This window comes from Platalea leucorodia, assembly GCF_965183815.1.
Source record: "Platalea leucorodia genome assembly, chromosome: 8".
Taxonomy (NCBI): Eukaryota; Metazoa; Chordata; class Aves; order Pelecaniformes; family Threskiornithidae; genus Platalea; species Platalea leucorodia.
The window spans coordinates 15,450,876-15,478,153 of NC_138830.1; the positions used below are offsets into that span (position 1 = coordinate 15,450,876).

The 27,278-nt window shown below is 41.1% G+C and overlaps 1 protein-coding gene across 6 annotated transcripts in view; it reads left to right on the forward strand.

Annotated features, from left to right (window-relative positions):
* Positions 1–9,111: 9,111 nt before the first annotated feature.
* DLG1 (discs large MAGUK scaffold protein 1) overlaps positions 9,112–27,278 on the forward strand; it is a 164,931-nt gene continuing 146,764 nt past the window's right edge. For all 6 annotated transcript variants that reach the window (XM_082319630.1, XM_082319632.1, XM_082319631.1 and 3 more), the window contains exons 1-3: positions 9,112–9,233; positions 9,532–9,663; positions 21,866–22,032. In XM_082319630.1, coding sequence (XP_082175756.1) covers positions 9,215–9,233; positions 9,532–9,663; positions 21,866–22,032 — 318 coding nt within the window. In that variant the 5' untranslated portion in view covers positions 9,112–9,214. The remainder of the gene's footprint in view (positions 9,234–9,531; positions 9,664–21,865; positions 22,033–27,278) is intronic.

Here is a 27,278-nt window from a genome sequence, read left to right on the forward strand (position 1 = left end):
GATCTTTACACTATTCAACTTCGCAGCATTTCTTCTGCTGTAGCTCTTCATGTCACCCCAAGCTTCTTCTATAAGTCTGTCTCCACAGAATGAAAAGTATTTACTCACAAAAGAAAAGGGAAAATATTTTACCTTTAAGTCCTAGTCCACATGGTCTCTGCAACCAAAAATAAATAAAGGAACTTTGCTGCTTTCAGCATTAAGCAAATACATAAATGTAAACCATTCTAGAAAAGGGGCCAGCACATCACCAAGTTAATTTTTTCTTCTGCCACATTTTTAAATTATCAAGGAAATGGGACAAGAACTGCAAGCATACACCTGTCTTCCAACTTTTCTTTTCCTTATGAGTCAGTCTTGGTATCGGAAAAACTAGTTACTCAATGCACTTTGCTGTTGCAATAGTGTAGATCTGAGAAGGAATGTGGTACAGCCTCTGGTGATATCACTTTTTACCTTGCAAAAACCACAGTCGTGGTTAGTGGAAGATTTTTTTTCTCCACCGCAATGAAAATCTGAAAATAAGAAAGATTGAGATATTATTTCCAAAAATGCTGTATTTTGAGGACAAAAAGCAAACAGAAGGAATAGAATCACTGGAATATCAGTAGGAAATAGCCTTACAGTACTTGTTGTCTCTGAACATGCATGTTAAACTATTGCAGCCAGCTTCCCTGTAGCTTTCTGGAGCATATAGCTAGATCCTTGGACCCAGCTGGAGAAGTTAGCTGTCCATGCAAGCCTTTGCCAACAGCAGCAAAACACTTAGATCAGTGTGTTCAGAAGTAGTCGTGATTCTGAGAGTCTAATATAAACTGCTTGGGAACTTACCATCAGAAACTGCATTGACCTCAACTTGCAATAGTATTTGATCAGGGAATTGGGGCAAAATTAGTGATATGCAAGCTACGAAGCTTAAATGAGCTCTCTATCACAGAGGATTTTAGGAAAGGACAAACTGGAATCTGCATGTGAATCAGTAACAGGTTCCTTTGGACTCTGACAACCTCTTTTATATTCAGTAAGAGTAGACACAATACCACTAGGATTTAAAGGGTGTTTTTTACAAAACCCACATGAGGGCTCTCTGCAAAGTCCTTTCTTGGAAACAGAGCATGTTTACAAGGACTTTCTACAGCTAAACACATACGAAAATATAACAGAAAAGCTGTGTGGGCACTGCAGGATGCTCACTGTTAACGGGAGCTCAGCACCACTGAATGCTCACTTCGCCTGGAGGGAAGGGCAGGATGCATTAACTGTGGACAATTTCTGCAGCCCCTAGGTCCTCTTCATCAGTAGATCCCTGCATAGCTGGACACAGTTTTCCAGGTTTCCTCACTGCTCATCCAGAGTTGCTCCAGCTCTGCAGTTATACACTGGAGGACTCGCCCCTCACCTTCAGCCACTGGCAGCCTCGCCCTCCTACAATGTAAATTATTCATAAAATTCCAAACAAGACAAAACTTTTATTGAATTCTCTGCCTGCATTCCTTTTTAGCACTGCTCTTTTCCTTCATATAGCTGTGGAACATACTCACTTTTATCCTCCAAAAGCTTCTACACAAACAAGGAGGAAGGTGTGTCTGATAGTTCAATTACCTGCTCACCACCAGCCGTAGCCCTGAGGGCCAGCTGAGCGCCTTGGCTCCAGTTACAGCTCCTCTCAACTGATCTCTTTGCAGAAAACTTCTACAATCTTGAGCAGCAGGGAGTGAGGAGGGGCTGGAGAAGAGAAGTTTGTGACTTGGGCACCCATAGCATAGCCTGTAGCCAGTAGCAGGCAGAGTGCTACAGAACAAGCTACAGTCTGTGAAGGGCAAACCAGCAGTCTGCGGTCTGTGCTTTTGCTCACAGCTCGCAAATACTTCTCCAATTATCTGGTGAACTCAAAAGGTAGGTGGTAGCATAGGAAGAGGGAATTTTAAACAAGCTGTCTGTCATCCCAGGAGAGAGAGGGGTTACTATAAGAGCTCCACGTGCTCAGTGTGTTCCTGCAGTGTTTGGAAACACTCGGTGTCTGGTGCGAATGAGAATGTCTGAATACCTTGCAAGAAAACTTTGTTTATTTAGAGACTGATTCTTAGCTGTTAAAAGAAGGTACTTCCTGACAAGTACGATTCCTATAAAAATCCCAAACTCCTTTTCTAGTTTTTCCACTCACCTAATCTAGCTACGTGTGCCTGTAATCCCAAAACATGAAGACTATTTGTTTCTTCAGGTGCACGTGATGGACAACGTGGTGGCAGCAGATGTACGTAGATCTCACCCTTGCGTAAGAGGCATGAGGCTGGGCACAATCCCATGCTCTCTGCTACAAATACTACATTGTTTGGGTTGGGAAAACAAAGGTATCTTGATGTGATATGCTGTGATGTCATTTTGCTGTGTGCTACTGGATCGCGTGGTTCAGGCACACCACTTTCTGTACTCCAGGGGTGGCTAGGCTTCTACAGATGTCTGACCTGACGCTAGGAGAGTGCAAGGACTCTGGCCAGGGTAGCTCCTCCAGAGAGCAGCTGCCTGAAAACGAGCCCAGAGTAAACAGGCTAGCAGCTCCATGTCAAGGCATGCTGTGGACTGTGCCACAGAAGTAAGGAAAAGGCACTAGAGTAAAAGCGGCTCCTGCGCTTTGTGGGAGAAGGTGCCACTTTGCAGAGCCTGTGTCTGAATGCCACAGTGAGGTTTAATAGCACTTTCTTGTGTTTTGTCTGAATTAGATAACCTCGCTATTTTGGGGGGATTTGTTATATGTTCATATGACGTGAAGAGTTAAATTTATTTCGAATAGATTTTGTTTTAATTGGGTAACACTTGATCATAGAAAAATTCCCAAATTAACTTTCTAAACACACCTGTTAGCATTTCATCAGAGAAAAGCCAAAGCCACTGCTGCACTCTTCACAGGAAAACACTGCTGAAGAGCATCTAACCCGCTCTTCGAGGGTCCGGTTTTCACACAGACAAACTCATTCCATACAAGACACCAACCTCTCTGCTTAATTTGACTGGGAAAGTTAAAATAGGCAGGTTATATAATGATGTTTGTCTTTACATCAGGAAGTCAACTAAGACGCCGTTAAGCTGATATTATGTAACACAGCCCCGATTACAGAAAGTGTGGAGGAAGATGATCTAGGTTGATGCGTGCCATATTGGCAGTAATTGTTAATGGTTATAATTAATATTGGTTTGTATGCTTTTGGTTTTGATGTTTTGCAGCCTTCCAGAAGGCATTGGAGCGTTAGCGGCCAGGAACTGAACTTCAATTGTTTACAGAAATTCCAATTACACTATTCTATGCATGAGGTAAATATATTTAAATAAAACATTCTAAATAATGAAATAGAAGTCACACATCATTTCCTGTAATGCTCTAGTTCCTGAGGTTGCTGGAATAACAGAACTCACTCTTTTGTAGGATTGTGAACTGTCCCAAACTGCATAGATATACCTTATTGCAAAAGCAAAAGAAAGATGAGATGACTTCAGGCACATGGCATACAACCCCTAATTGAACAAGAGCTCAAACAACTTCAGAGCACACAAACTGCACAAGGATAGGGAAGAAAAGATTTTTATTTTTTTTTAGATTAAAAAAAGACCAGTTCTCTCTTACTCTCCCTGTAAACAGGAACATGTTCATCTACTAGTCATACTCAGCTGGACTCTCTAACCCTAAGAATAAAGGCATCCTTGTGTTCTGATCCAGATCGAATTAACCTAAGGCAAGCTTCAGTTATGAGGACAAACACTGGATACAGAGTTCACAAATTAAAAATATGAAGCTTGTATTACTGGGGAAACAGTCTTCTCTGTATAAGAAAGACTAAAATCTAACAATCAGAGATGCGTAAGAAGGTCCCATAAGAATTCTATTGAGTAGGCTTAATTAAATAAGCTAAACTGATTTTTTTAATAAAACTTTGATTTTAACAATTGGAATAAGATTGGATCTTCCTCTGTGTGATAGGCAGCAACTTATTTTACCCAAAAGAATGAAGATGATAGAAAAGAGTGAGCTGGTATTTTGACTGTTAACAGTATATATGACGAGCACGCGACTCACTGAGTTGTGTGACACAGTAACTGCACAACATAATGAAAAGAGTAGCTTTAAGCTTTAGTAGCCTCATGAAAATTAGCTATATGTAGTAGCTCTTGTAGAAAAAAAGACTTATGCTACCATGTCATGCTTTCATTCAAGCAGAATGCTTCTATAAGAAGTTGTTTGCATCTCCTATAACCCACAAAATGACAGATGATAAAGAAAAGGCACTCTCCTGAAGACAGCTCCTGGAAGGTAAGGCTGTGGCACATGATCCAATCTTATCAGGCATCAGAGAATCCAGATGAGCGGAGGCATAATGAGCAAGCTAACTTCACTCAGGCTTCATTCCTTATTAGCCAGGGGAAATTAGGCTTCATTAGTTTCATTGCTTCCCCAGTTAGCTGTGAAGCATTGCATTGCGTTTGCAGGGGAAGTGAAGTGAAAGCTTCTCTGCAGCTGTCAGAGATCCTTTTATGAGTAACAATTCCCAGTTCTGTGTGAAAAAGGGAAATCATCTGCTCTGTATACTATATGGTGACTGCTATACTATATGGTGACTTCAGGGATTAAACAGATGACAAACATAAGACAGAAAAGATCAATTTTCTTGTTCTTGTGTTTTCTTTTATTAGTAAGCCCAATATAAAAACCTCTTGAGTTTTACTCATTACTCTTCAACTGGCAGCAATTCTTTTTGTCAAAGTTAATATTATTGATTCTAGCAATATGCCATCTTATACACCAGCATCCAACTTGAAATGAATATGAATATATGTACCGGTATTTATTGAGGTAATCTACCCCACCTTCTGCTGTAATGGAGTTTGTCTGAGCTTGTTACTGTTGTATTTTCTTGGCCATACTGATAACTGTAAACTCCTGCAATGTGGTGATGTCTGCTGTCCTTTTTGTCTTGGGTTTCAAATGGTTGTTGCTCTGCTGATTGGTGTGTTACGTGTGGATCTAAGTGAATGTTTCTTGAAGTCTCCTGCTCTGAGTTCATCATACCTCTCCGGTTACTGTGTGGGGTGCCAGCTACAACACATCTGCTTATATTGCCATTTTGAGCAGTCCATGTTGTTGTCAACTTGTTCCAGTGGGACTCAAGGGGTCCACCAGGTACCTGGTGTGAAGTCAGACCCCTCCGCATCATGTTGCTCTGCCTGTGGCCAAAGCGTGACTGCTGCAAGACCCAAGAGCCTGGCAGCGTTCCCGTTCCCTGCAGCGACGTGCCAGCTGTACAGGTGACGTTTCTAGAGCATAAAGAGCCATTTTCGAAGTGGCATCTGGCAGCTGGCCTGCCTGAGGAGGTGGGAGCTGGTGTGTGATCAGGTACAAATCCCTGGCAGGGGTCACTACTGTGATCATTTTCAGAGCCGGCAGCTGCCAACAAGCCCTGAGGTAGTTTCTCAAAGCGGGAAAGCATTGTCTCTGTTTAACTGTGGGTTTGTAAACTTGGTTTATTAGCCTGTTGCACAGGGCCTGCTTTTCTCTGTGTGCACAAATGGCACGGGCTACCATCAGGTGGCCATTACAGAAGTTTCTCCACATCTGGGCAACACGCTTGCACTGTGCTGGCCTCCTTGCTGTCAACAGCTGCCTGTTCCCATTTGGCACATCCCCCCTAAGCACCATCTCCTTGAACAGGCAGAGCAATACATGCATTGTAGCGAGCCGCCTGCTCCTGCCAAAGGTACGGTCCCAGACCGAGGGTCCCACACAGGCTGCTGGCAGTGGTCACAAAAGAAGGGTTTTTAATGGCGAGATCGGAAGGCAGGGAGAGGGGGCTGTCGGTCAGATCCTCAGCCGCTCCTGGGGCCAAGAGGGCTACAACGGCGACAGGCTGCTTCTTGGTATAATTGTTCTGGAGTTCCTACGCCAAGGGTCATTCTGGAGCACAGCCAGGACCTGCTGAGCGCAGCATAATGCTGACTTGTATGCTGACCACACCAGTGGTCAATGTAAGTACAAGCCTTTCTGTACACTGCCTATAACAGTTTGATTTAAATGACACTGCTTAAGCCGTGGCATAAATGGTGCTCTGGTTCGTCCCCGGTTTTACCCCGCCTCCAAGGGAACTACACAATTTCCTGAAAACTGGAGCCCGAAAAAGACGATGTGTAATACGTGACAGTTTTGCAACACTGACTCTTACTGCAATGTGCTAGTAAAAATGCCGCTTTCCATTCATGGGATATTTTCTATATGCGCTGGAATTTCAAAACCACTTTATATACTGAAGTTTAATACTGTGCTTTCTGGTTCAACCACTTTCAATCAACAAATATGCTCCTAGAACTGAAACAGAAGTGCCGGGAACCAGCACCGCTCTCTGAGGTACAATAAGGCTCACCTAATTGCTTCCTGGCTTGCTGATCCGTCATGCTGACCCCCTCTTTGATGTTTTCTTTTTTTTTTTTCCTGGAGCATTAGTAACAAGTGAGAAATGCTGTCTCAGGGTGTTATATATGGGATTATTTCTGTATCCCCAGCACAATGACCGTATGTAATGGGATTATCTCTTATTTAAAATAAAAAAGCCTTGAAACATCAAATCCTGTTTATGAAAAAGTAGTTTCTTTACAGTGGTTCCTTTAATTGCAAAACATTTTCTTTTTTTACTTTGTAATAATACTTTTTTGTCAGTTAGCAAAACCAACCTAACTGCTGCAGATGTCTCCTTTCTGCAGCTAAATTTAGGCTGTTCTTCCGCTCCTTCTGTGTAGATATTCCTCTGACATCAAGAGGACTATGGCCCCTTTAGAGTACATTTATTGCTGTTGTAAACAGTGAAAACTGATGAGGCCAGATGATGGAGGCTTCTGCCAATGTTCCTTCTTAGCATGCTTTCATTTCAAAATACATGAACGGGTACCCGTTAGTGCCAAAAAGTATGAAAATACAACTAGACAGGAGGAAATGGGAAATGTGTGTCAGTTAGCACTAAATGTATATTCTGTTTTCTTCAATGAGGTATGTGAACAATTTTGCAGTACATAGCCGTGGGAGGAGGAGAAACTCTTGGTGCAAATCTAAGTAAAAAACATGTGAGTATTGGGGCGGGGGGGGAGAGAAAGAGAGAAGAGAGGCCTTTTCTAGATCTGGGTTAGATTTGTTGCAGTGTAAATTTTCTTTAAGATTAGGACTTTGCCACAGCCAAATCTAGTCCTGATTTTTAGACTTCAAATTTGCAAGTTGCCCAGGAGATTCTTTTTAGGTATCTTGGGTAAGCTCTTGTACATTTTTAGTTGTGTCTAAATCAAAAAAGTGTAAATGGAGATGCAAACTTTGATCAAAAAAATCACATCAGCAGAATTTGCTTTGAACTTTCAAGTCTCTCTCTGCCTCTCATGTGCACATGCATACCTAGTTTGAAGTCTTTCAAATGCGAGGTTCTGGTTGATCGTCGATCTGATTGAGAAGTAAGTAATGTTCCCCCTCAGAACAAGTATTTGAGTTACCCCTAAATTCACCAGTTTTAATATAGATTTTCCCTTTAACGGGCATCTAGAAAACGCTGCAAAGATCATTTACCTCGTGCATGTTTCTATCCGAGTCACCCATTTCTATGCTCTGTCTCCTCTTTGCTATCATGCAAAAAAGCAAGCTGTTTGTACTGTCTCTGAAGGCACCTCATTACCATTTCCAGCCAGTTTTGAGAAAGTAGCTTTCCTGATTCTGATCGGTCTATGATGTTAGCCTATACAGACCATTTCTTAAATTTTGAAATGAGCAAGGCTTTTCATGCTTTCTCCTACTATGCCCTTATGTTAACCTTATGTCCGCTGCTAACCGCAGCAAAGCTATTACTTTATCTTCCTTCAAGTCAGCCCTTCTTCTCCCCATGCTGTTCTTCGCTGGGATGACTGAAGGAAAAATCCACCAAGAGGGGGACGCCCGTGCTCCGCGCGTTGCTCGTCGCCTGGGCCGGTAAGGCCTGCGAGGCCTGCGGGCTGCCCTGCCTCTCCCATGACCTCGCCATGCAACGAGGCGGGCAGCTTCCTGGAGCAAGGAGCACCTCCAGCCGCCTGCTTTCACGGCCGGCAGCACAACCGGAGCCGATCCGTGCCCGGGACTCTTGCAGTGTCGGTGCCAACACAGTTATTTAGCCCGTTTCTGCCCGCTACCTCCCGCCAGCTGCGTACGCGCTGGGTAAATGGCATTTAACGGGGGATAACCGGTACTGCCAAGTAACTTTGGCGGCACACCTGTGGCTGTCCCGCCCTCCCACACCGCACGCTGCCCGTGCACCCGGGAGAGGGGCTCCGCCGCCCCGGGGAGCGCCTCACGCCCGCAGCGGGGCGGTGGCGATCAGCGCCGGGGACGCTGGAAGGCGGGTTTCTTCGCGGGGACCGTCCCGGTCCCGGTCCCGGTCCCGTTGGTGAGGCCGCGCCGCCTCGGCCGGCGGGACGGACCGAGGGAGGCAGGGACGGAGGGAGTGAGGGAGGGGGCGGGAGCCCGCCACCGGCGGCCGCGCGCTGCCCGCCGCTGAGGGGCCGGGCCGGGCTGGGCCGGGCCGGGCTCCCGGGACCGCCGCCCCCTCGCGCGGGCCTGGGCAGGGCCAGCCCGCCGCGCGCCGGCCCCTTTAAGGCGGGCGGCGAGCGCTCACCTTGCCTCCGCCCCGCCCCGCCCCGCCCCGCCGCCTAGGTACCGGCCCCGCGCCGAGCCGAGCCCTGATTGGGCGGCCGCCGGGCCCGGTCACGTGGGGGGGGGGGCGCGCTCCCCACAGCCGCCAGGCCGCCATTTTGGCTGGAAAGTTTGGAATTTCCGAGCAGTGCGAGCGGGAGGCGGCGGGCGGCGGGAGCGCCCCAGCCCTGCCCGCCCCGGCACCGGCCCGGCCCGCCCCGCCGCGCTGCACCGCGCCCTCCGGCCCGGCCCGCCTTGCCTTGTCCCGTCCCGTTCCGTCCCTCGCCGAGGCGCCGCGGCGGGAGCCCCGAGCGGAGCCGCTTGCTCGCCGGCCGGCCGGCGGGCGTGCGGGTCGGTCGGTGGGTCGGTCAGGTGGGGCGGCCGCCGCCGCCGTCGTCGTCCCCCCCCCCCCCCCCCCCGCGCCGCGGCTGGCACGGGGAGCCGCGCCGCCGCCCCCGCCGCGCCGCCCCGACTCGGGCTCAAAGTTTGTGAGGCGGAGCCCCGGCCGCCGGGGGAGCGCCGCGGCCCCGGAGCGCCATGCCCGTCAGGAAGCAAGGTGAGCGCCGCACGCCCCGGGGCCCCGGCAGCTGCCGGAGCCGCTGCCTGACAGCTGCGGCGGCGGGACGGGCGAGGAGGGGCGGCTGCCGGGAGCCGCCGGTCGGCGGGCAGCGGGCGGTGCGAGCCCGCCGAGGGGCACGGTCCCGCCCGCGCTCTCCCGGCTGCGAACAAAGAAGCTGGCGGGCTGGGCCGGGGCGGTCCCGAGCGCCCAGGCTTGTTGCGTCCCCGGCGTGTGCATCCCCGCTCCTCCTGCCCGGTGCCCCGGGGTCACCGGTGTGTCTGGTCTCCGCTTGCAGATACCCAGCGAGCCCTGCGCCTCCTGGAGGAATACCGCTCCAAGCTGAGCCAGGCGGAGGACCGGCAGCTGCGAAACTCCATAGAGCGTGTCATCAGCATCTTCCAAAGTAACCTTTTCCAGGCTTTGATAGGTAAAGGCTGACTTCTCTCGATTTGCGCTCTAGCCGGTCGCTTCTTGCTCATGCTGTCACTTGCAGTGCTAAGAAGAAAAGGTATTCTGCCCTTGCGTTAGAAGCCATGTGCTTTTTGTCGTTGTGTTTTTGTTTTGCATAGTAACACACGTGCTGTTACAGATCAACAGTTCACTTGTTTCATATACTTACACTATTTGAGGCTTTTGACTGGGTCAAACTGCTTAAAACTGGTGCAATTTTTTTCTTCTGTGACATGTTACTGTAGATTACTTTATGTAGACTGTTTTTCCACATGTCTTTATTCACCCGAACAATTTCTAAGGAGCACTTTTTTTTTTGTCAGTCCATATGTAATAGGTTAATGAGTGAGTTGAAATGGTTTGAATCTAAGGTAGGATTCAGGCCAGTGTTCCTGCTGAAGAATCTCTAAAAACATCACAAAGTGTATATCTGAAATGCAAAGTTAACTTAAAGTAAATGAGAAGAAATCTCTAATGCTTCAAGGAATACTACAGTGATCTTTTCTCTTTTGTTTGTTGCATATTAAAGTATAGTGAAAACACTACTAATTCTTAGTTTAGAGTATTGTGGTACTTCATTTAAAATTTTCCCATGAGTCTTTTTGAACTACTTATGTGTAATTTTTAATTTCCTTCATGTCTGTTCAGGGAAAAAAAAAAATTGAGCATAAATACAACTTGCAGAATCCTGACGTTATTTGGAAACTTAGGCAGGGGAGTAGTGAGATGTGGTTTCTCCTTGACTGATTGTCACTATCTTTATGACAGCTAATGAATGGAAGGGTTTTGTTAGTTTACTTTCAAGAGTAAAACTTGTGAAGTTCTGCAGCCTTGTCTTTTAACAAAGTAACCTGTGTCTGAATTGTACTAATAACAAACACTGTAGCTAAGTTTGTTATTTGGCTTACTGCATGGTTAGTGTCATACAGGTGTACCTCTTACTTCATAGTAGTGCACCTTCTTTGAATCTATGTTGTGGTGGAAACACAGGGACAGGCAAAACATAAATGTGCATTGCTGCATGTGGAGTGTTTTCTTCTGGAGCATTTATTTCATCTTCTTATGTAGGTTTTCAGAAGATAGTAATCTTGCTTTGTTTTTTTAATCATACAAGTTCATGAAAGGTAGTTGTGAAAATAGGTCAGTTACAGAAATCTTTTACTTACAGGAACTGTGTGCATTTCTCTTCAATACTGAGTTGATGCTAACCAACTCCATGATGAAAAGGTAGACACACTGAAGTCTTGTATTAGGAGCTAATGTACTGCAGTTGTGCTTTTTATTTTCACCAGGAAAATTTCACTGTTGACTACCATTTTTCTTGTTCTGAGGGTGTGTATTTTTTCTTTAAACTGTGTTGAAGATCCGTGCAGTACTCCGTTTTTCTCCCCTCCATTGCATAAGATACCAATCTATTAGCCTTTGCTATTCTAACCTGCAAGACAGTTTCTTCTCATATCCACATACGGATCTTCATTGTTGTAATAACTTTAGACCTAGTAGTAGTAAACTTGAAACAGCAGGCAACCTTGTGTCTGCTGGCTTCATTCTGCAAGAGCAGAAAACAGGAATGTGTCGTTGCCTGGGTGGGCTACATGGCCTGTTTGCTGGTCTTGTAAGAAGTAGTACCTTGCAACCATATGACCCTAGTTTCCGACGAGTTCAGTTCATCTGTGCGTGCACAATAGGTGTTATGCTTCTTGGGTGTGTTGCATTAACTTTGCATTTACTGGTTCCCTGTATGATTGTTTATTACAGAGTCTATGCGTATGTTCCCAAACTGTTTGCCTGAAAGGTGATAACACAGAAGGCTAGTACTTTCCAAGCAGTTTATGCTGTCAGCTTGAGTCTTTCTCCTTTAACCTGGTGTTTTCCATGGAAATAAGTTGGGGGAGTTCTTGTTCGTGGCAGGCTGCTCCTGGCTATTGTTTCCCTGGAAACATCTTTTTATGCTGTGACTGCTGCATGATGGGGGTACAAAGTGGGGGGACTTCCTGGAAAAGATGCTATCTGGAGGATGGCTGGAGTTACTAGGAAGACCTTGAGCCTCTTTCTGCCTGTCCTCTTTCCATGAAGATTGGGGAGCAGGCTGGATGAAGTATTCAGTTGTGCTGCAGTTTCACATTACTTCATAGCAGATTTTTAAGTGTGCATTTTAGAGGAGTTGTGGTGTGTCCCCAACTTAAATAGCCAATGCTGTTCTGACAGAAAGTTTCAAGTTCAACTACCAAGTTATTTCTCATATAGATACTTCTTCCAGAAAGTGTGCTACTTTTAGTTTCTGTTTTTTTTTTTTTTTTTAATAATACTGAAAAAGAAAAAAAACTTCATCCATTTATTTTCTGCTTTTTCTGCCAAGTTACTGCACTATATCCAAGACCTCCCTGTCCATGATAGGTGAGAATGTTTGTGAAGGCTGCAGTCAGGATCTGCTGTCGACTTAATGTATCTTTTTTTAGTATAATTTTTAACTTGGCAATCAAATGCTGTTCTTTCAAGCAAAAATTAGACATCACTTTATGTACAGAAATGTATCTTTAGGTTTATAATGGGGAAATTAGATACTCCTGAAAACTATACACTTTATCAATATTTCATGTATTTAGATGCACGTGAAGGAATTAAAGGTTGGGGTTTTTTTGGTGAATTTCTATTTGGATGATGAAGAATAAATGGCATTATTTTCTTATTTGAGTCTTTTTTTTATGTTGTCTTCTCCTTTTAATTCTGTCAATAAAACTTTAGTTCAGCAATCTACAAACTTGACCTGGTTCTTAAATATATAATTATGGCTTTAAATGATTTGAATTAGAGCAGTAACTAGTCAGTGTGAACAACCAGTGTTATGAAATTGACATTCTCACAGTAGTGTTATATTTTTCAGTGAAATAACTGTAAGAACTTCAAATCAGTTACAAAACTGGTAACCAAATGTGACCTCCTTAAAACAGTCTGTGAAAAGCCCGTTTTTTTTATTTTCTGTCTTCTGTAACGTGGTATTTCCCATTACCGTTGCTTCAACCAGCCAAGTGTAATGATGTCTAGTACTTTTAATTAAATGGATACCAATGGCCTGTAATTGAAATCAGCTTGAGAACAGTGTCAGTTTTAAGTAAATTTCCTACTGTACAGTCTCAGAATTGTGTGGTATCTTTTCTAGCTTGTCATTTCTTGGTTGTAATCAAAATAGCTTCTTATTGATATTCTGATAATTGCTAAGGTGAACCTGTTTATTAAGAGACCAAAGAAAGATATCCACATACGGAGGCATGGCATAAACTTAATTTCACTTTGGTAAAGAATTTGATATTTATCTTCAAATAGTGAGGTAATAATTCTGCAGATAAGTTCTGCTTCTACTTTAGGCACTTTTTTGCATTCTTGAGAAGATACAGGTTCTTCTAAAGGTACAGTTATATGATGTATTTATTGTTTTGAAAATATAAGAGGAGGAACACTTGCATACCGAAGTAATACTTCTGAGGGAAAAACATGTGAACAGACTTCTGTTTATACATAAATCTTTTTGTGTAATTAAAGTCTGTTTTAAAGTGGGTTGTGTGCTGCAGCTGACCATATTAAAAGTCTTCTAAAATTAAAAATATTGCTAGTTATAGCTAGAAACATGAAGTAGTTTACTACTTTAAAAATATTGCTTTTTCTGACAAACTAACTCCATTGGCACAGGTGTCAGAAAAAGGGAATTGTAAAAGAGTCACTACATACCCTGGCAATGGAGTTGGCTCTGCTGCCTTTCTTGCCTTGTCTGTCTTAAGTTTGTTTGTTTGTTTGTCTTTTATGTATTATTTTGTGGCTACGCATGTAAAGACTTTTTGGTATAAAATGGCAAATTTGAGTAGGGGAGGTTGAATGTGTTGAATTTCATATGTGTAAACAGTCTAATTTATTGCACTTGGAGTCCTTTTGCATGAAGGTCTGCATCGAGAGTTGTGCTTGCACGCTGGCTGTTCCTGACACTAAATATCTGGTATGGGAGATTTTGAAGAAAAAAATGTAGTGGTTTCAGTAGTCCTTACTGAACCAAAGAACAGCTCCCCCCAGTAATCATTAAGGTTTTTTAACCATAGTCTGGATTCATGAGCTTTATGCATTGGACAGAATATATTAAAAATGCTGTTAATATGTTTTTACACACCAGAGAAAGTAGTTCTGTCTCTGAAATTTTTGTAAAATTGATGGCTGCGTTAAGGTAAATTCTTTGTTCAGATTTATCAGCAGTCTGACTGGGGCTGAAACTTATAGGAAACAACCCTAGATGTTAGACTGAAGTAGACTGGATTGGGTCAGCACTCATCAAAGTTAGTACGCTTCGGAGTGGATTGACCATATTTCTGCTAGATGGCACGGGGCCCCAGTTCTCTGAGTTGTGTGTGGCATCTCTGTAGACATTCTTGCTCTTTCAGCTCCCTCTCAATTATCCAGCGTGGAAATGTTTTCTGCACTTGCTGGCTAAATTAAAATCAAACAAAGTAAGTGCAGAAGCTCTTCTTCATAACTGAAACCAAAAGTACTTGGTCTTGGGGAAACTTCAGTATCAGCTTTTATTTCAGGGATACAGTTAGTTAATAGAGCATATGGCATGATGACACAGCTAACTTTTCAAATCAGCTCAGGCCTCAGAGAATTTTAGTTTTGGGTATGTGTCATTGTGTAAGACTGCTATTCAGTTAACTTGAGGAAGGCTACTTTGTGAACTGCTTCGTATTTTATAAATGTTACTGAGGCCCTAGTACAAGTTCTTTCAGACTCAGTTGAATAATATTTACATTAAGAATCCAGAAATTCTTGACAGTAAGTCAAGGATCTGGTTAGATAGTCAGTGAATATTGGTGTTTTTTTTTTTTATTAGAGGAAAGTTCAGAGAGAATCGGATCTTCTGTTCTATTGGATACTACTGAAATTGTTATAGATGCCAAATAGGGTATTTTCACATTGAAATCTTACCCTTGCTGCGTTTTTATGACTTTTTCCCCAGATTGCAACTTCTGTAATACAATATCTTTGCTCGTATTTGAGACTGAAACATCCATGGATATAATTCTTGCAACTTTGAGATGTTTGTCTGCTTTTCAGACAAGTTACCTAAGGATATGTTATGGTTATGCTTATTGTGGTCCCCTTCTGAAACTTATGCAAAAGTTGGTCAGTTGCAGAGAGATTTGTCCTGGGGTTGTGTCTTCAAAGGTAGATAAGTACTTGATTATTGACATGTATTTTTCTTTATACAGATGGAGGGAGGATAAAACTCTTCAGTTGGTATCCAGACAACTGGAGTGTTAACTCAGGCATTGTTAGTATGCTTTCTGCCATGTAGTTTGTCATTGCTTCAGAATGTCCCAGTTTTTGGAAGAACTTCATGGCTTCCTCTTCAAGGAACCTAATAATGAGTGAAACAGTCTCACTGCTCCTCCTTTTTAAAGAACTACTTACTGTTTTGTATGCATGTAATGCAGTTCGATAGCAAAGAAAGTTCTGGGGTTGTGTGCTTGCTTTTTTAAGTGTTTTCCATGCTGTGTTATATATATATATGTGTGTGTGTGTGTGACAGTGCAATGTATTGAATTTTTGGGATTAGGTGCTGCTTTTGGTAGCCTAAAATAGCAAGGAAGACTAGTGTAAGTTGAGTAGCTACTGGTATGCAGATAAATAGTATTGTGGCAAAAGATTATCCTTGTGGTTATTATACTGACTGTGTATTCAGTGTTGAATAGCTGCACTGTAGAATTTATCAATTACAGTATTATTCTCTTTACAGGGTTACCATTAAAAGGGGCTATTGACAAGAAAAGTTTGTCAATAAGTCTGCTGTTCATCCAGGGGCTGAAAAAAAAGTCGAAGTTGGGAATAACTGGTATAGATTCCAGGTTCTGGGAAAGTTTATCTTCTGTCCTGTTCTTGCTTTACTTTCTTTCCTGTGTTCTTTTACCTGTTTTCCGTAGTTCTGATGACTGTCTCCTCCCATGCTGTGGTGTACCTGGCTTTGCTCCTAATCTCCCTCAACATTTGCTTCAGTGCTTGGGTGCAGTGTAGAGGAGGGGGGGAAGCATGGGAGAGGATGTTTGGTCTTAATCTTAGTCCTGCTTCCATGGTAATCCCAGCAGCAAGGGCAGAACACCTTGTTCAGATCTGCAGCTGGAATGCCATGTGCCTCCTCTGCATCTGGTTGCCTGTGTTTTGAGGGATGGCGCTTGTTTTGGTGCAGGTAGAATGTATCTTGAAAGAAACTGAACTCTAGCAGCTGACTAGTAGTCTCCTTGCACAGATGGCTTCCTGAATTATAACTAGGCCAAATTTGCAAGAATGTTAAGAGACCGCAGAAGGTGTAGGGCTGACACTAGAATAACCTCCTTAGCTTCTTGTTCCTTCTCCAAGTTAGGGAGGCTCTAGAGCTCTTTGGTAAAGCTTTTATAGGAATCTTGTCATGTGCGAATATCTTCCCAGCCATGTCCTCAAAAAAGCTGAGTTATTTTGGCTTGAAATTAAAAGGTCAGTCTAAGACAGAGGTGCAATAATGAAAACTTGTGGACAAATTGTAAAAACATTGCAAATTTAAGTCCTGTTTTCAGAAACTTGTGTTAGAATTTGGCTGCAGGAAATGTACAGATGTCACTGCTAGTGGAGATGCTAGTATGTGGTGCCACCCATCCTTGTGTTGCCACCAATGTCAGATAATTACCTTGGATGCTATGAGCTTACTGTTAGTAGAAGAAACCGATGCTTGTGCTGTCTCCTCTAAGCAGAGCTATGCACCTGTATGAAAGCTCAACTTGGGAGTGTTGAGTGAACTCATCCCAAAAATGGTTTGGTTTTTTTGAGCACGTTTCTCTGGAGAGAAAACTCCTCAGTCCTGTACTGACAGTATTTAGGGGACATCCTACAAATAAGACTTAACAGTAACACTTCCTTTGTCCCTGACAGGTTTCTGTTACCACTAAAGACAATAGTAAATACATCCTTTTAGGAAAAAAAAGTACATTGTTATATTGGCTGCTGATTTGCAATGGAGGTTGAGATATTTGGAGAGGGTGGATAACTGGGAGTTCATTTTTAGTTTGGGTTTGGTGGTGGTGGGGTGTGTATGGGTTTTTTTTTTGTTGTTGTTTTGGTTTTTTTTTTTAGGCTTAGGTTGATGACTAAATGTGCACAAAGTGGTATTAAATGGAAAAGAGTTTGGACAGGATAAGATTGTTATGCCAGTTTTGGCTGTGTGATTAAAACTTTAATTTTTTTTTTAAAGTTTTTCCTACCTTAGTTCTGAACATAGAGGAGAAGACCCTGTGGGTTTCTGAAGGAAAATTGGAAAGAGAAAAGGTGAAGATATGGTGAAGGAGTGATTAGTAAGCAAAGAGGAAAATATGAATGGTTTGGAAAGCGTAAGTGGACAGGCTTGCAAGGAGTTGAACATGTCTAGCTGTAAAAAGCAACTAGATAACCCACCTATAACCCACAAATGGTCAAGATGCTTAAAGTGTAAAAATGCAAAGCCTAAAAACAGTAGGTTACTGTGATCATCAAAGGACTGCTTTTAATTTTTTTTAAAAAATAATTTTAATAAGTAGTAAATGCCAATGAAATTTTAGTGATTCCCTCTATACCATAACATTAAAGGTCCAATATCAGAAACCTAAAGAACAACAACATGTAAAAAATTACAGTGCGTTGCTTAATACTTGTTAGAAAGCCAAAACATACTAAAGCATAGGCAGGGAAGAATGGGGTATGGGAGTCTGAGTGGTACAGGGAATCCTTCGCATGTTGATGGTTTCCTCCTCTGCACTGTTGTGTTTTCTTGAGGTTATTTCTGTTTGCTACCTACTCTCTGCTTCGTTCTTCATTACTTTGCAGTTCCATGTTACATTTGAATTCCTTGTATGTACAGTGTGTTTTACATAGACTGGATGCTTGTTCTTTTTGTTGTCCCCCAAACTGTTTTTGCCCAGTTCTCAAGGTTGGTTTCCTTTGACCAGTAATTAGCAGTTGGAAAGTTGTTTATAGCCTTGAGGCCTCTGATATCATCCTGTGCCTTTATTTTCAAGGCCTCCGCTGTCATTCTATGCTTGTGCTCCTCTATGCTGCTTTATATTCTGGGGTCATAGGTAATTAATTCTGCACAGAATAGTGACTTGTTACTGATATCTATTCGTTACAGAAATACACACACACACGCACTCTTATTTGTACATACAATCTGTGTGTGTGCATGTACTGAATGTATAGCTTTTACTTAGCTTTGGACAATAGTGTGATGTAACACCTACTGGTTTTACATATATTTATATATAATACTTGGAATATGTAAAAATGTATTTACATGCAAAATTATGTATTTAAATATTATTTCTGTATAAGCTGCATGTATTTTAAATATAAATCTTTATAAAAATAGGTGTTACATCACACAATTGTCCGAAGCTAAGTAAAAGCTATACAAATTAGATAAGTCACCTGGCTTTTAGATGATTGCTGTTAGAGTTGGACAAGATAAAACATAGCTCCAGGCAGGCGAAGACAAGTTCAGAGGCCTGGTTATTAGCTTAATGTGAGGCCGGTGGCCTGTTACAAGCAATGTCAACACCTTGTTTATGGGATTACACTGTTCTCTTAAGAAAATGCAATTATAGGTATCCCATCTTTGATTTGCAAAGTTAGTTATAAAAAGGTTCATGCATAAGGGAATGCAGAGAATAATTCTGCTCAGCTTTATTTTACTAGCTGACTATACTAAAATTGCATATTCCTTTCTGCAGGAAAGGTATGTGTGGAGAGCTTGGCTTGACAATGGGGTTTTTAGAACGTACGCTGATCTTAAGTTATCCTGATGACAAGTGTACTCTCTGTTGAACATATAGCAAAAAAAAAAGTATCAGACACTGCACATACCAGCACAAATGGCAAGCAGAGGCCTTATGTCTGATTTCTAAGGAGCAGGGAAGAAATCTATCTGAAGGAGTGGTGTCATGTTGCTGGTTGGAATCCTTGTCCTCGGAGGCAGATCCTCTGGACAGAATTGATGTAGGCTCTTGAAGTGCCATCAAATATACTTAATTTAGGAGATGTTGTAAGAATTTGTTTGCTTCTGCAGTTCTGCTGTTGTTTTAATTAGTGTTGCGGTTTTCGGTGAACCTGGAACTCTCTTGTGAGGTCGATTTGGGTTTCAGTTTATATTTGGTAGATAACTCTTTCTTGTTTGCTTTAAGAGTGAGCAGTTTTAGCTTCTAGTGTATCACATTACTGGTGAATGCGCCTGTTCAAAGAACAAAACTAAGATGAGTGGAGAATACGAGAAGGGGAAAAAATAATACACCAGCAAACAGCTTATAGTTGGTCAACTTCTACTGTAATGAATACTGAAAAAAATATTGTGTTTGTCACCACTGCTTAGCTTTTCGCATTACTAATAAGAAAAATAATTTTCTTTTTCACATCTGAAGAGTCCTCCTTTTCAGAACTGGTGGTCTGCATTTGCTTTGTATAGGCTTTTATTCTTGTTGCCATCAAACGTATTGCTGATTTGGCTACTTAATGTGGTTTTACTTGTAAGCTGACATAATTCCAGGATGATTTTCTGTGTTGCCTACCATTCACCGCTTTTTGTCACTTTGGCTGTCCTGAAACTTTGTTCTCCTATTTTTTGTCAGTCAGCTGTTCTTTCAGTGTCCCCCCTCTAGTTAGAAATGTTCCCAATCTGCGTTTTATTTCACTGTTGTGTGATATCTGATTTGAATTATTTTTCTGAAACTTAGTTTGAGGTATAATCTGTCTTGGAATTAATATGGGAGGAAGGGGCTGGGACATGGAAAAAGCACATCTAGCTTGAAGAGGGAATCTAACCATAAATGTAACAAAAAAAAAAAAATCTGTATTTTACTACCTTCTATTAGTAAGAATTAGGAAAATGTTAGAATTTTTCATATGCTAATAATGCATCCACAGATTGATATGACTTCAGTAGATATTTAAGTGTGTTCATGTGATGAAATATTTTTGTGAGCTGATACATAGCAGTAGACCAGAAGAAGAAATCTTTTTAGGTTGGATTTAGTATGGCCTGAGTTTCTTGCTTTAAAAAAAGTAAATGTCCAGCACTCATTCCTTGTGTACCTAAAGCATTCAGCATGCGTAGACTGCTTGCCCATACTTGTAAGTACTTAATGTTTGCATTCTGAACAGTAAAAATGTAAATAAATGTGGGTTTCGGTTTGTTTTTTTTTTTAAAGGTAGATATTATCATATAGGCACCAAATTCCTAGAAACTTTTTTGCGGATTTGGAGTGCATTCAGGATAGGCAGAAACTAATTCCTGTATTAAGTGGTGTATTTATTTCTGACATCTTTCAATAGTAAGTCTGTTGTGGTGTCCTTCATAGAGAAGTGGAGATGATGTATGGGACAATACTGTGCTTTTTGAAACAAGTCATTCTGCAGTATGAATAAATGGCTACCTCCACTGGCAGGGACTTAAAAGAATAGTAGCAGAATTGAGAATTGGTGCTCTAGATTTCTGTTGCAAAACAGTTGCACAAATAACCCCTTCCCATAAATAATGCAGTAATCTTCCTGGCTTGGTTGCTGTGGATTGCAGCTATAGAATCAACTTAAACCACTGCCTATTTTAATATACAAAGTACTCTCTATCGGGGTGGGGGAATATCTTTACTTGGTGTGCTAGATTGATGTATTAATGCAGCTACAAGGCGAATTTGCAACTGAGGGAGCTAATGTGAAAGATAGATTTAAAGGCAATTTGTATCTCTTAGACTGCTTTGCTCCTGTATATCTAGGTCACTTAACATCATCTACAACCCTCACTGCTATTTCTTCCAATCAGCAGTGCTAAGAGCAAGTATAACTTTAAAAATTAATGTAAGCAGTTGACAGGAATTTGACTCTTGCTCAGAGAAAAGATACAAATGGAATTTGAGAATTGCAGTTTTCTGAATTGGTAGAGAGCAGGAGTGCAATGTCTATATATATTAAAAAAAAAAAAAAAAAATCTAAGACCGAAACACCAGCAACAGTAAGACTTCCCTCATTTGCGTGGTTTCCCTTTTGTGGTGCAGCTCTATAAAGCAATTAGTTATTGTGCCTTTGTTACTGACTCTGGGCAGCTGCTGAAAAGCTGTAAGATTCTGCAGATCAGAGTCCTCCTTATTCATGGCTTGGTCCTATTTACTGCTTGGACTAACTGTGTCTGTATGTGTGTCTTCTATGAAGTTGGTGTAATTAAAAACGTGTTTACAACTCCTGTTAGCAGATTTTTACGTTGAAGAAGAGACTAAAAGCTTTACAAGACAACTTCTTCATTTGTCTGCCCTTCCCTTAGCCTATACCTTTTCAGATTTTTTTTTTTAATGTGAGCGTTGATGGATGTGATTACAGTTGTGGTAGCAAGTTTAATGTGCTTATACTTCCATAGAAACACCTTTGATGCTTCTTTAGACTGTGTTATTTTTATTGATGCTTCACGTAGTTGATAGGATGTCAATAAAAAAACCAAATGCAGCCAGATTCTTGTTCCCCAGAATTTTCCAGTTGAGTCTTCAGGTTTACAGGAAAAGCTGTGTATTAGTTCATAAGTATGATTCGTAATTCATACTGTTAAGGTTTCATCCTATTTCTGTTACTTAGACTGAAAAAGCAGATGATGACCCATCCTGAAAAAGCTCCTTTTTCCTAACTTCTTGCAACTTCTCTCTTACTGATTTCATCAGTATACTTCTATTTCTGTGGTCATTTAATTAAAACATATACCACAAAAAAGACCTTCTAATATTGCCCTTGAACAGTAGATTTCAGATAAGCGAAGGCTACATTAGCTGTAATTATGTATACCATAACTTGAAGCATAGACATCCATCCCTTCTACTATTGCACTGCAGTTATTCCATATGCTTCTGCTGTTAGCGCTGCAGATCGTGCTACTGGGGTCATTGGTAGAAGCCCAAAGTAAGCGGGGACACATAGGCTCTGAGATACGGGGTGTAGAGAGCGAGTTGTGTGTTCTGTGGGGAGGCTCACATGATCTTGGTGATACAGCTTCATCTGTAATAGGTAGATAAAATAGTAGGTATCTGATTTGTTTTGCAGGAGGAAGATGTTAAAATCAGAATGTTATAGTAACTATAAAGCCTAACTTCTCATTTTTTTCATGTCTTTAGATATTCAAGAATTTTATGAAGTGACCTTATTGGACAATCCAAAATGTATTGATCACTCTCAGCCATCTGAACCAATACAGCCTGTGAACACCTGGGACTTCTCCAGCCTTCCGAGCACAACAGTGACATCAGAAACACTGCCAAGCAGCCTTAGCCCAAGTGTAGAGGTAAGATATAGAAATCTCTGTTTTTTTTTTCTTGTGGAGACTATTAGCTCAGCATTGTTCTCTACATTTCCTTCATTTTATAAAATATTTATTTCCATAGAAAACTTAAATTATTAAGATCAATAGTCACAGGGGATTTAATTATTGAAATGTTTAGTAACAGATGTGTGCATTTTGCTTAGTCAAAAATTTATAAACTTATTTGTCAAATGTACCATTAAGTGACCATTAAATTGGATTTATGTTCTGAATTTGGAACCTCGCTGACAGGCTTAGTATGCTTATACTCATGCATACTGACGACTCTTCAGTCATTGCTTCATTAATAATTTGGGAAATCTGAAGCTATGTCTTTCTGATAGTAAACTTTTCAGTCTGTTCATAAGAAATTCTCTGCTACTTATACAGCTATGTTTTGGAAGGACTTTTTTTTGACAACTACATGAAGTTATCACTAGTGAGTGGTGAGAAAACTGAGCAGGGAAATGCACACTGATGTATATTTTCACTAAATCAAGATCTCCCTGCCCAAGTTAAAGTTATAATGTTGCTTGAATTTTTTTGCATCAGAACTATTATTTGTCCCCAGAGAGGTGAACTTCCTTTCAAGTGTGCCCTCAATACTGACAGCATTGGAAAAGGTGTGTCAGCTTCTCAGTAATAACTGAGGGCAGTGTGCTGTGATGACCCATTTTCATGACGCGGTCATAGTGCTCAGGAAGAACACTGGGGGAGACCAGCCAAAGGAGTAGTGCTGCGGCCTGTAGGGAAGCTCAGGAGCTTGTACTGCCCAGCAAGATAAAGTGGTTGGGATGGCTTACTGAGTGAACTCTATCAGAGGCTGTTTGGATTGTGTATGAAAGTCCACTTAGCTGCAGAACATAACAATCATGTGATGTGCTAGTGAGTTTGTGCAGTTAAAAAAAAAAAGTGCTTGTGCTTATTGTAGCTTTTCTGAAATTTGTCATATTGAAGCTAGTATGAAATGTGTCAGAAATGCCTTAAAGGAAGCTATAGAGGAAATCCAAAGGGTTGTGTTGTGTTCTCTCAGAAAGTAGAAAACGGCTAGTAGATAAAGATCAGCTTTTTAGCCTAGCCAGGGACAAGAGTTATACATTGCCAAGAACAGTGATTAAAATACCTTCACATGAAAAAACTGAGCAGCCTAGGCCTATCATATTTTTCAGGTTTGTAAGTAATTGAACACTGAGGGATTAAAAGTCTAGCTGAACTTGCAGTGTAGGAATGGATTATTTTCCTTTGACTTTTGTGAACCTTGATTATACACTGGAAAACTTAAATTATATGTCTCTCTGGAATCTTAGTTACCTGAAATTGCATAGAGAAGGCCACTGTCATCATAGTCATCTTAATGAAAATTTTCTCTAAGAATTGTCATCTTTGGAGAAAATGGACTAATGCTAGAGTATATGAGAAATAGTATGGAATGCACCATTGTGCTATTTACTTGTATGCCATCATCTAAATCTTAGGCTTAGAGCCATAGACCTTCTCTTTCTGAAGGTATGGTGGAAATGGAGTATCTTAGAAGCAGGAGCAAAGTGGACTGTAGGCAAGGAGAGGCCAAGTTTTATTTTTTTCTGCTGAGGTGTTTTGAAATAAGCTGGTTCTAATGCATTTCATGTTTGCATGTGCAAAGAACTTAATGAGGCAATTTAAGAGTCGCTACTGTTGCCCTTAGTCAGGGAGGATGGATGAAGTCCTGGAAAATTGCAGATGGGCAAACACTATCTTTTAAATGGAGTGTATATAGGAGCAAGGCAGGAAAGGAGGATCCAGGTTTAACAGGTACAAGGAATGATTCTACAGTCTTTGTAGCTCCTTCAAAGCAGGAAAGGAGCCAAATAACAGCCATGATAATTGTTGATAACAGTTTTGTCAAACCTAGTTTCTTTCTAACATGCTAACGATACTTGTGGTAGGAAGAAACAGTAAATGTGATAAAATCTGACCTAAGTAAAACTTTTGGCATGGTTTAACAGGCTATCTTTTAAGATAATATATCAGTTAAAGTTTCTAAAAAATGCATCCTAGTTTGAGTTATTAGTGAAAATATCCTGATTAAATTATAAATTAAACCATGGCAGGGGAATGGTGTGTTGCTGCTTCAGAAGCTAAGACTAGAATGAAGCCTTGAGCAGTTGAAGTAATTAATGGGCAGGCTCTAGTTCAGCAGGACCAAGTCCAGTGTCCTGCACTGTGGTTGTACTTCAGTAGCACCCATAGAAGTTGAATAGTTAAGAAGCGGTTTCTCAGAAAAGATGTGGGTCATTTTTGCATCTCAAGGTGAGTCAACCATGTCACGTTAATACGCGAAAAGAAACACCTTATTGACATAAGACTGTGGTGTAAAACTGTTCTGTTCTACTTGGTCTGCATAAGGCTTTGCTGGAGATACTGTCAGATTTAAGGTACTATGGTGCAAAAAAGGTGTAGAAGAATTTAAGTGCTTAGAAGAGATTGACAATGAAGATCTACAGCTTGAAAAGAAATAAAGACCGATGGAAAGATTTGGTGCTGCTTAAAAGAATTGAACACTTAACTGGGAAACAGAATTTTCTTGTGTTTGTAGGCAAATGTAGAAAAAAAGGAAGATTATATTTTGTGCCTGTACAAGATGTATTAGACTTACACTATAGTAATAGGCTTAGCAAAAACATTTTAAATGTTTTCCTAAGCACCAGAATAGCTGTATACGGGCAGTCTCCCTTATTGAAGGTCTTTACAGACAGCATAACTGTCTTAAATGGCTTAAATTGTTTGGTTTTGTTTGGTTGGGGTTTTTTTCCCCCTCTTATACACCTTGGAACAGTGTAATGGACTTGAGGATTTACGTCCCTACCAAATCATTTTGTTGTTGTTAAACATGCTCCTAATTCCAGCAGCTGGGATTGTGAAGCAAATACCTGCTGCTAGGAGATTTGTGTTACGATGTTCCAACTGTAGCATACGTTTTGTGCTTCCCCTATAGGGGAAACCTGCTGAAATCTGAAGTGCAGGATAGTGCATACTGTTAAATTCAGGCTTTGTGATTATTTCCCCCTGACCTCCTCCAGAAACTGGAAAGTTTATCCTGTAGAAGTTCGCTTATTTTCCTACCAAGAAGTCCATAATAAGAAAGACTAACTTATCAGCTAAAGGATAGTGTTGTCGCTGTATCTTTCTAAATTTTACATGAAGATGCATGTGAAGGTGTAATTCAATTATGAAGTTGCATCTTTAGTTTTTATTCTCATGTATTAGTAGACTGCCAGTAATACAAGGACTCGTTGTCCGTGACACTGCACCACGGACAACAGGCACGTTATCGTGGCAAGATCACAGACACGTTGAAAGGAAGAATGAATGACCTAACTTGGGAAGTCTCACCATAGCCATAAGCGTATGTTCTCAGCTGAACTGTTTGTTAGATAATGCAACTGCTTCTCCAGTACAGTCTGGTGGTCATGGTATATAGCGGTACCTCACAGAACCTGATACAGCGTGGATTACTTTGTTACTTTTCTAAGTGGCCCAGATTTGAACATTTATGACAAAGCCACCTGTCTTCCTTCAGATTTTTCATCTCGAGTATCATGCAAAAGGCAGTTGTTTGACCTTCCGTATATGAAGGTCAGATTTTACATTTACTGCCAGTATTTAAAAGCATAGTTGCATATATTGGTGTTGATGCTAGTTTATGTGAAACCGAAACCAAGCTTTTCTCACAGTCTCTGTCACCTACAGTAAATGTTACCTTGTATTTTATTAGTTAGAATACTGCTTCCACATTATAGTTGTAAAGGTGGACAGTTTTGAAGAGTGGTAGTTAAGTGTTGATTTCATTTGCTTTTTCTAGTATATCTGAATGTCTTAGTTTAGCTTTCAAATATATATGGAAATTGTTACAGTAAACATAATCTTGTACATATCAGCCTTAATTCTTTCTTCAGTGACTTCTTTTAATTCATATACCTGTAAGGCAATACCTTTCCCTCAATATTTTAAAATTTAATGAAAATTATGAGGAGAAATTCTTATGTATTGACAGTTCATATTCCACATACTTGCTATATGTAGTACATGAAGATTAATGTTTTTATCCTGCGAAACTTAATGCATTTTGGTTTCAATAATATGCTTTTTTTAGTTACTTAGTTTTTTTTTTTTATATTTGAGTTTAATCAACTGGAGGGCATAATGATTCCGGTACAGTGTGTGTTTAATGATTTGCTTTGCTCGCTGAAACTTACTAGAGATTGGAGAGAACTTGAGTTTAGTATATCTGACTTTGTTCATAGCCAGCTTTTTTTTTTATAACAGAAACTGTCACTTTTTAGACTTGCAACGCTGCTGCCCAGTTCAATATTAGTTCATTAACCAGATATAACCAGGTCGGCGTACCAGATGCACTTTGAGGTTATTTTAGCTCTATTGCTTGCCAGGCTCGTAGGACTGTAGGTGATAAGAATGGGACAGTTTTTTTTTCTTGCTTGCAAATTCGTAGCCTTGGAAGTAATACCTTTCAACCCTGTTTCTTTTACCTTAACAATATATTTTTGCTGTAGTTACTCTGCGCCAAATGAGTATTCTTCCAGCTGACACTTTGATGGTATATGCGAGAGTTGCTTGAGAGTGGGAATGTAATGCTCCCCTAAAGTGATTGAGGATTGTATTACAAGAACTTTCTACACAGCTGACTTTGGGAATGACTTTTTAGCAATGTGTTCTTGTGTATATACATAGAATAGTGGTATACAAGCTTAGGTTGCCTGAGGACTTCTAATGGGACGTAGCCTAGTTCTGCTTTTGCCTTCCTACTTCTGGATCAAAAGACTGGAGTCTGTAATCCCCATAGGTATTGTATTAGAGAAAGTTAGAGCTACAGATTGCAGTTTTCCAGTTCACAGCAACCTGTTTTCTTTTCCATGCTTTTTATTTCCTGGAACCGTAGTTGACAGTTTTGTTTTAATCTCCAGTACAAAAAGATGATGAGGCAAAAAAAAAAAAAAAAAGTTCGAGATGATGATAGGCACGAAAGGAATGTTAATCCTTTCAGTACTAGGGACTGGCAAAAAAAAAGAATACGGATTCAATTTGAAAAGGATGAAAGGTACATACCTTTTTCTTATGTGCATTAAATACTGAGTTTTAGGTGTGCATTGGCAAAGCAGCTAACAAATCTAAAGCAAGATCTCTTAATGCTAGTAATCGTGTGAGAGAAGTATGTGTACAGGAGGGAGCAG